Below are 8,369 nucleotides of genomic sequence, written 5' to 3' on the forward strand. Positions count from 1 at the left end.
TTGCTTCACCCCACCAGTCCATAACCCATCTTAAGTGCTACAGTTACTATCCAGAGAGCATAATTGTAGCATTAGCCTGGCTGGGTGTGTAAATGAGAAGCAGCCAGCTAGGCCAGTGTTCGCTAACAATGGCATGATCCAGACAACTGGTCTGGTCAACTGAGGCAATGCAAAGATTCAAAGATTGTATAAAGTATTTTCAAAGTGTTCACTTATTTTTTCTAAATATGAGAAGTACTGGAGGTTTCTAAAGATAGAAATTTAAATTCTACTATAACAAAATGTCAATTTATGTTTGCATCTCATTTTAATTAAAAGGCTTTATGAACCGTATTTCCACTTTACCCTCTATGATTATTCATATGAACAATTCTATTAATAAAGAGCTGCCAGGAAAGAGACCGAACCACTCTTAAATGAACATGTTATTGAAGAGAAGACTTTAAGTTAAGGTAGCAGACCATTTTTACCGCAAAATGAGAGGGGCAATTAAATTGCTATCTTTACAATCAAGGAAAATCTGTGAGATATGTGTCACATAGAATGTTGTCACTTTTCCCCTTGATCTGCTCTGCTAGTGTTTCAGAGCAAATATCATTTCTAACATTAAAGAAATCTGGGGGGAATTCAGTGTCTAGCTTATCAACTCATTTCTCCCTTTCATCCACGGAGGCCAGTCACTGTGAGGGGCAGAGAGGAAAAGCAGGTAGGGCCACTTGCTGGCTAACTGTGACCCGGCGGCTTTCTGTGCTGCTCATCCTACTGAAGCACTTTCAGAAGAGACTCTATTTTTGTCCTACTTTCCAAGCAACAGTGGAGAAATAGTTTACATTTTGTTCAACAGCACAAATGGTAAGTACATCATTAGTGAGGAAATATTAAATGAAGTTCAGGGTCTACTGTATCTTTCAGAGTCTCTGCATTTTGAATATAAATGTGAGCCAAATAAAAGTGTTAAAAGATCTCTTTCAATTAAAAAAAAAAGTATATAACTGCAATAAATAATTTTTATAAATAATTTTAAGAACTACTTATGGAACTTAAAAAAAAAAAGGATTCTTAGTTCCAGCACAGAAGGCCAGATCAGAAATTCCAGGGTGGCCCTTATCACTCCTAATGTGATCCCTGGACTAGTAGCAGTGGCATCACCTGGGAGCTTGTTAAAAAGGCAGAATTTTGGGCCTCACTCCAAGACTGACTGAATCAGAACTTAAATTTTAACAGGATCCTAAGATGACTCATCTGAACATTAAAGTTTGAGAAGTGCTGCTCTATATGATTTCATCACTGGCCAAGTACCCCTGATTTAAAAGAATAATGTTTCCATATAAACATAAAGAAACTGTAAATCTCTTTAAAAAACAAAACAAAACAAAACCTCTAGTGTAACAATTTCCCAGAGTGATGTTAAAAAATCTAGAAGGATTAAATTAAGTTTGTTAAGTACTATGTAGATAGATAAAACAAAGTAATGGCTTAAGTCCTGAAAACAAAGGAAATATTTTTAAAAATAACACAGCAAAGACCAAAGCTCAACTTGAGAATGATTCTCCAATGTTTCTGAGAGTGGCAATACCTTTGGCATGTTGGATAGTGCAATGTGTCCACTTTCTCTTCTTATCTTGATTGAAAAGTTGGCTTTGAACGATGGTTCATCAAAGCAAGGGAAAGCCATTCGTGCATCAGTTGGCTCGAAATCTGTCACTGCAACTGTTCTGTGAAAAGAAGAAGTACCCCCAGCCAAAATACACAAGTGAAACCAAGCAAAGAAATAAATGTGTACCTTCAGAACACAGCTTATCAGACCTCGAGGTGACATACTTGATGTCTCACACTATAATCTTAGAGAATCCAGGCTTCCTTTTTGGAAAAAAAAATAAAGGTAAAATTTTGTTTAGTAGCTGCCAACTGGAAATAATGCACGGTGATGGGCACTCTACTTATATGATCTTCCTACTCATCATGGACATGAATATTAAGGCTCAGAGAATTGGAGTGACCTTTCCAGGATCCTTAGTTAGTAAATGGCTGAGGTAGGGATGCCCAGTCAATTTCAGGTCAAAATTGACCAGGAAATTAGTAGTTCAGTACCACCCCTCAGCCTATGGGGACCTCAACCATACGTCTGAACATTGTGTGTATGGGAAATGTCTTAGGGTGTGTTCCTAGGAAGCAGACCCTGATTCATTTAGAACAGGCTTCCAAGAGAAAAGGGAATGAGAGAAGCAAAACAGGGAGGAGGAAGAAGCCGGACCAGGTCCCAGCTTCAGCCTGTTTCCCAGGGGGCTTTGGAATAGAAGCTCCATCTTCAAGTTTTCCTCTACTGGAAGCAAGAAACTGAGTTTTCATATTCCTATATAATAGTTGGCCAGAGTGCTCCATGGGGGACCTAAGACCCCAAACGCTTCTAGCTCCTCCTGCCTACAGGCACAGCAGCTCCAGTCTTTAGACTATAAGAGGTAGATAGATACTCTGACAAATCTCTATATCACATCACCTTAATAATGCCTAAAATACTATAACTACAGGTTTGTCATTTGGATTTAAAATTTCAATTATAAAGCACAGCTGGAGAGTAGATTTTGATTGGAGAAGAAGGGGAGAATAGGAAATCTCGATGGTCAGAAGAAGGGTGAGAAAATCCAGGAGGGAAAAAAGAGAAGCTGTCAGGATAATTTTTCTTCGATTTGCTTTATTTCTGTAATTCAGACTGGAAAAACGAGGCTGGGAATCTAAATGATGTGATTGGGGTCTCTGGGTTTTATTTGGATTTTGGTAGTAGGTACTGCAAATGTAAAGAAATTCCAAGTGGCTGGAGTAGTTTTCACTAACAAGAAATTTTGATTATAGTAAGTCTATATGGAAAAGCAAGAAAATTAAGATTTTCTTTCCTACTTAAACACAATTAATTTTACTTCTACATGCAACGTAGTGACTTTTTATTTCTCAAAGAACTATTGCTGACTTCATTATTTCTGTATTTTAGGTTTAGTTGCCTGTGTGTGTGTGTGAGAGAGAGAGAGAGAGAGAGAGACATAAAATTCTGTTGATATTTTCTCTTAAATAATCCTACATGTTAGACCTACTAGTATGAGGATGAGGAGAGCTGACTAATCATAACGAGAGTCAGAAATAGCCTGCAGCTAATCATGAGAAGCATGCTGGAAGTCCTCCAGCTCTAACACCCAAAAATCTCCCCCTTAAGTCTCCCACATCTCCAAAATGATATCTTTAAAAAGTATTTCTTTTGGGTAGAGACTTTGTCACTCGAAAACAATGAAAAGAAAGTCAGGACTGGTCATGTAGTGCCTTAGTGGGAAGAAGTTGAAAAGTTTTCTATTCAGCACTATGCTGGACCTGAGGACAGGCCCCATAGAATTGAAACTGCAATGAGGGGGAAAGAGATGGGACTGGGGAAGGGCTCTTTTAAGTGGACTGCTGGGGCTGTGGAGGGGTCCATGAGCCCCAAGCGGGCGGTACCTAAGGTGGGGAAAGAAAGAGGAGGTATATAGCAGACGCTGCTGAAGTTGTCTACTAACATTCCTTCCCCTTCTGCAGTTCCAGTGGCATCCTGGTTTTGTTCAGGAAGACAATGTATCCAGATAAACAAATACGTCTTTAAACTCCCTTGCAACTTCGTGTGTTGGACTAGTTGTGATCTAGTTGAAGCCATTCAACTAGAGTGGGAAAGCTTTGTACAAGGAGTCGGACTCAGCTGAAATGTTTCCTTTTGCCTGTTTCTCTCCCCCTTTTTCTTGCCTGGAATGTGAACTTGATGCCTAGAGGTACAAAAAAATCATGGCTGAGCAGAAAGATACAAGGAGCCTGGGTCCTGGATAACACTGAGAAGCATCGTAGCAAGTCTGCACTGCCCTGCTCCTGGACTTACCGTTACAAGAAAAATGACTCCGTGTGTGTTAAGCCATCATGTTTGGGTTTTTCTAACTGGCATTTGAACACAACTGATAAAAGATGGAATAGCCCTGAAAGCAGGTCTCTCTTCCTTCCTAGATGGTCCTTAGCACTGACCAACCAAATCATCCACTCTGATTCCTCTCTTTCTCTCACTTCACAAAACCAACATGTCAGCAAATTCTGCCTGTTTTATCCTCCAAAAGAAATGCCAAGTTCAATCACTTCATTCCACAAGCACCACCACTAGCCTGACACTAACCATAATCACGTCTTGCCTGAACTCCTAAATGATTACTCTTCTAATTTTTCCTCTCTATATCAGATCCCCAACATACACTTGGTCTTTATAAACACAGATCAGGTCAGAACATTTCAATGACTTCCCGTTGCACTGGAGTAAAAGCCTAAACTCCTTACAAGAGGCTTTAAGTCTCTGCATGATCTGATCTCTTTAAACTACTTCTGTCTCCTGCTCATGCTCTTCAAGCCACACTGACCTTTTTTCCCCCTCAATTGGCCCTGCCTTACAGCCTTTGCACTTGCTGCTTCCTTTAATGGGGACACTTTGTCCTAATATGTCCTCATGACTATTTCTTTAAAAAAGAAAAAGTTAGGTCTCAGTTTAAAAACACCCCCTTGGCAAGGACTTCACTGACAACTCAGCTAAATTAGTGCCAATCCCCAGCTACATTTACTCTCAATTATAGCACCTTTTTTCTATTTCCTTTATAGCATTTATTATTTATCTCGTCCAAATCTCACCATTACACATTCAAAGTGTAGAACAGTGCCAAGCACAGAGTACATGCTCAATAAATGTGAGCTGATTTAATAGACCATATTTCTCAATTCTCCAAACAGGCTTGTTCCTGCCTCCTGGATTTGAGTGATGCTATTTCCTGGGCCACCTACATACTTTCATTTCCTTTTAACCCAAACCTCACATTTCCTCTGGTCTCAGATCAAGGCTCGCCTCCTTTGAGAAGCCTTCCCTATTTTAGCTCTCTCTGCACTGACCACCCATTTTTATAGCACACAAACATGTCTGTCTTATCACAGTCACATACTGGCCTCTCCTCCAAGTTATTCTCCCTTCGACTGTGTAGGCCTCTGCATTCTGTCTTCCCAGCTTGACTGTGACTTCCTTAAAAAATGGTGGAGCTTTTCCTTCTTCCTAGTTTGCCAGTTTATTGGACTTTTAATAAGTGACTGCTGAAGCATGCTCCTGGCAAAGAGATGTAACACATAAGGAAAATATCACAAGAGACTGTAAACAGCTGGAACAATGTCTTACCTTGTTTCACCACCAAGAGTTCTGTATGTGCTTTTATAAAACCCTTCAAAATGATCAGCTAGCTTGGCCTGGAAGTCAATTGTCACATAGTATCTCAGGTCAGCCATGAGTTTCTCTGGAACCAGCAGTGCAATTTGTTGATAAGCAGGATAACTCAAAACATTTAGCTTTTTCCCAGGTTTCCTGTATCTCAAATCTTCCTCTGAATGAAGAGTAGCATTAATGATTTCAAGATCTTTGCTGTGCAAGATGATAAATTCAGTGGCTTCTCTGACTAAGACTTCAATCATCTCAGATGCAACAAAGTCCAGGGAGGTGAGATTTGGATGGACAAAAAGGTCATAGTGCAGGGGAATGACCATCTTGGGGAGTCTTAGCTCATGCCAAGGAAATGGTTCCCCATTCGTGGCTACTGGGAAAGCCCTAGGGTCACTAGATGGCATTGAGAACTGAGAACAAATGCATATTTGGGGTAGGATGATTGCTGAGCAGTAAAGTCGTATGAAAATACTAAACATTTGTTTTCTGAGTAGATGAACCATTGTAGAAGAATGGAATACTAAATCTCTTCTCCAGGAAACAAGTTACTGTCCAGGCTAAATCTCATAGTTCTTCATAGCACCATACTGGCTCCAGTGATGTCTCACAGGATCTGAACAATGTTTTAATAAACTGATTTAATCTAAAAGGGAAAAAAAAACATTTACAGCATAAAGAAAAAGATTTTAATTTATAAATAAAATCTTAAAAAAAAATAAGATGTATGCGAATGGGGAAAACATGCTCTCTCTCAGAATCAGGCCAAATATCCACAAAATAAAGTAGAAATTGAGCTATTATCTGGTTATTACAAATAAAAATTCTTTAGAGCTCAAATGAAGGAACTCTGCCTTAAAATTGTATGTAACAAATCCCCTCTATTACTGTGCAATGAGTAGAAGGAAAGAGTGTAAATTCGTCACATGTTGAATGCTTCTAACATTTGGCTACATCATTCTAAGGGTATCCCAAGCACCTGAAAGTGGACTGCATAGTTATCTCTATTTTGTCTTAGTAAGTCACAAATAACACTCCATATTCTTTGTATACGAGATATTATTATCATTAATGGCATTGAACTTTACCTCTTTCAATAAATAACATCATCTGAATGGCCTTATTATGGCTACTGGTGTAAAGGATGCTGGTCAAGCTCGATGTTTATCTTCAGATTGTTTCCAATATATCAAAAGCTATGGAAACAAAATTTGTGTTTATAACTTTCTGAAGATATCTAAAAAATGATTTTGGTCCTCTTCACCTTAGGCTACCTTTGAAAACGTGACTTAAACTGAATTCACTGCCTCTGTAAATAGAACTAAGATGATTTCTTCTTATGAGAAGGTAAAGCTACCAAACAGACGCTATTAAGGCAAACGATGTAGTTAATATAGGTTAATCAACTCTGACTCCCACCCTGCCACCTGCCTCTACCTATCTCCTTCCTGCTCCAACTTAAACCCATGAATCGTTTCCTTTCCTCTTTTTTTTTTATCATTAACAAGTTCTTCAGAATTAATTATCTGAACAATCACTTCAATTTTCCAATTTGCAATATTAATACAGATCAACAGGTATTGTTAAAGGACCACAGAAAATAAGAATAAAATAATTGTTAAATAATGATATTTCCCTCTTTCTTAGACAAGCATTAAATTAAGGCTACCAAATCTCAATGTTTCAGGAACCTCTGATACATAAAACTAAAATTGCTCTATTAGCTCAAATTTCTGATGGTTTAAAAAATGAAATTGTTTATTTGTTAGGTCCTGGCTTGGGAATCAGAGTGTCTGGTTTCCAATACTAAATCATTCATACCTGTATGATCTGGGGCAAATTTCTAATTTTTTTGAGCATTAGTTTTCTCACATGTAAAATAGTGTAATAATCATACCACCTCACGATAAGGGGCTTAAATAAAATAAATCATGTGAAGAATTAGGCACAAAATAGGAACTAGCATATAGGAAGCATGTAATGAATGTTGAATATTACATTGTTATTGCAGTTATTACTACTTGCATTCTCTGGCCTAAATTCAGAAATATTTCTGTCTGAACTTGTAGCAGACAGACCCCAATAAAGGTATATATGTATTTTTTATAAAAATGGAAGGAAAGGCCTTGATATTCATTCACAAGAGCCTTTAACTTTAGAACCAGTAAGGACTTTAAAGGCCAGATAAGGAAACCAAGGGGGAGTAACTTTCCCAAAGTCACACAGGAAGGTTGAAGCAGAGTCGGTACCAAAACGTAGCTCTTTGACCCTTGGTTTAGTGGACTTTTCCAACATGCTATACTGTCCCTTCAGTGACACTGCAATGAACAAAACAGCCTGGGATCTAAGACACAAGAATTGCAGCAAACATTTGGGAAAGGCTAAAAGATTTCCAAAATAGAGCGAGTCAGTTAAGCAGAATGATTCTTAAATCAAGTCTCATCTTTAACTGCACACACTTTTCAATACAGTAATGTCAGATTCACTCCCTTTCTCCAGAGCCTCACTTTCCATTACCAGACTTCCTCAAAACAGCAGTTTTATACCTTAAGTTACAGTCATTTTTCTCACTGAAAAAATTTAATTTAAAGATAAATTCAAGAGAAATGTTAATGTGTTACCTTAATCCACGCTGCTGCAGCTTTAAATGGAGGAGAATGTATTTTTGCTTTCACTTTCTATTTGGTAAGGCTCAGAACTTCCTGATTATAGCACGAGCTGGTTCATTATCACGTAGGTATAAGTAAAGCTTAGCACAAAAGGTTTAGTTGTGGAAGCACAAGAAACCAACAAGTGACTTCAGAGTAAAAGTCACACCATGACAAGTCAGTAAATGCCAGAGCAGCATTTCAGTAGCTGCTGCTCCTGATGTTCTATTTTTCCCCTTCCTTATGCCCACGTGTAAAACCTCAGAAGCTTGTATTTTAGTACCAAGTTATTTTAAGACATAGTCTTGAATTCTTCACTACGCTGTGCCCTTATTGCCATTCAGTCTGACCTCGGTCCATCCACCCTTGAAAAGGTAACTCCAAGACTACCAATGGCCTCCCAGTCGGCTTCTACAGCCTTTATCAGAGGAGAGCATCCTTAGCTTTTCCATGCCTGTAAACTCTTGCCTCTTGAA

At 38.5% G+C, this 8,369-nt stretch overlaps 1 protein-coding gene across 2 annotated transcripts in view; it reads right to left on the bottom strand.

The window, feature by feature from the left end:
- Nucleotides 1-8,042, bottom strand: part of ERAP2 (endoplasmic reticulum aminopeptidase 2) — a 41,433-nt gene extending 33,391 nt beyond the window's left edge. Inside the window, exons 1-3 of one of the 2 annotated variants that reach the window (XM_016159787.2) lie at nucleotides 7,867-8,042; nucleotides 5,210-5,891; nucleotides 1,577-1,715 (exon numbers count right to left, since the gene is read on the bottom strand). In XM_016159787.2, coding sequence (XP_016015273.2) covers nucleotides 1,577-1,715; nucleotides 5,210-5,751 — 681 coding nt within the window. In that variant the 5' untranslated portion in view covers nucleotides 5,752-5,891; nucleotides 7,867-8,042. Of the gene's footprint in view, nucleotides 1-1,576; nucleotides 1,716-5,209; nucleotides 5,892-6,333; nucleotides 6,442-7,866 lie in introns of those variants that run through there. The other variant, XM_016159788.2, reaches the window with a different exon arrangement.
- Between the last annotated feature and the right edge of the window lie 327 nt (nucleotides 8,043-8,369).

Source organism: Rousettus aegyptiacus, unplaced genomic scaffold, assembly GCF_014176215.1.
Source record: "Rousettus aegyptiacus isolate mRouAeg1 unplaced genomic scaffold, mRouAeg1.p scaffold_m13_p_8, whole genome shotgun sequence".
In the NCBI taxonomy this organism is placed as follows: domain Eukaryota; kingdom Metazoa; phylum Chordata; class Mammalia; order Chiroptera; family Pteropodidae; genus Rousettus; species Rousettus aegyptiacus.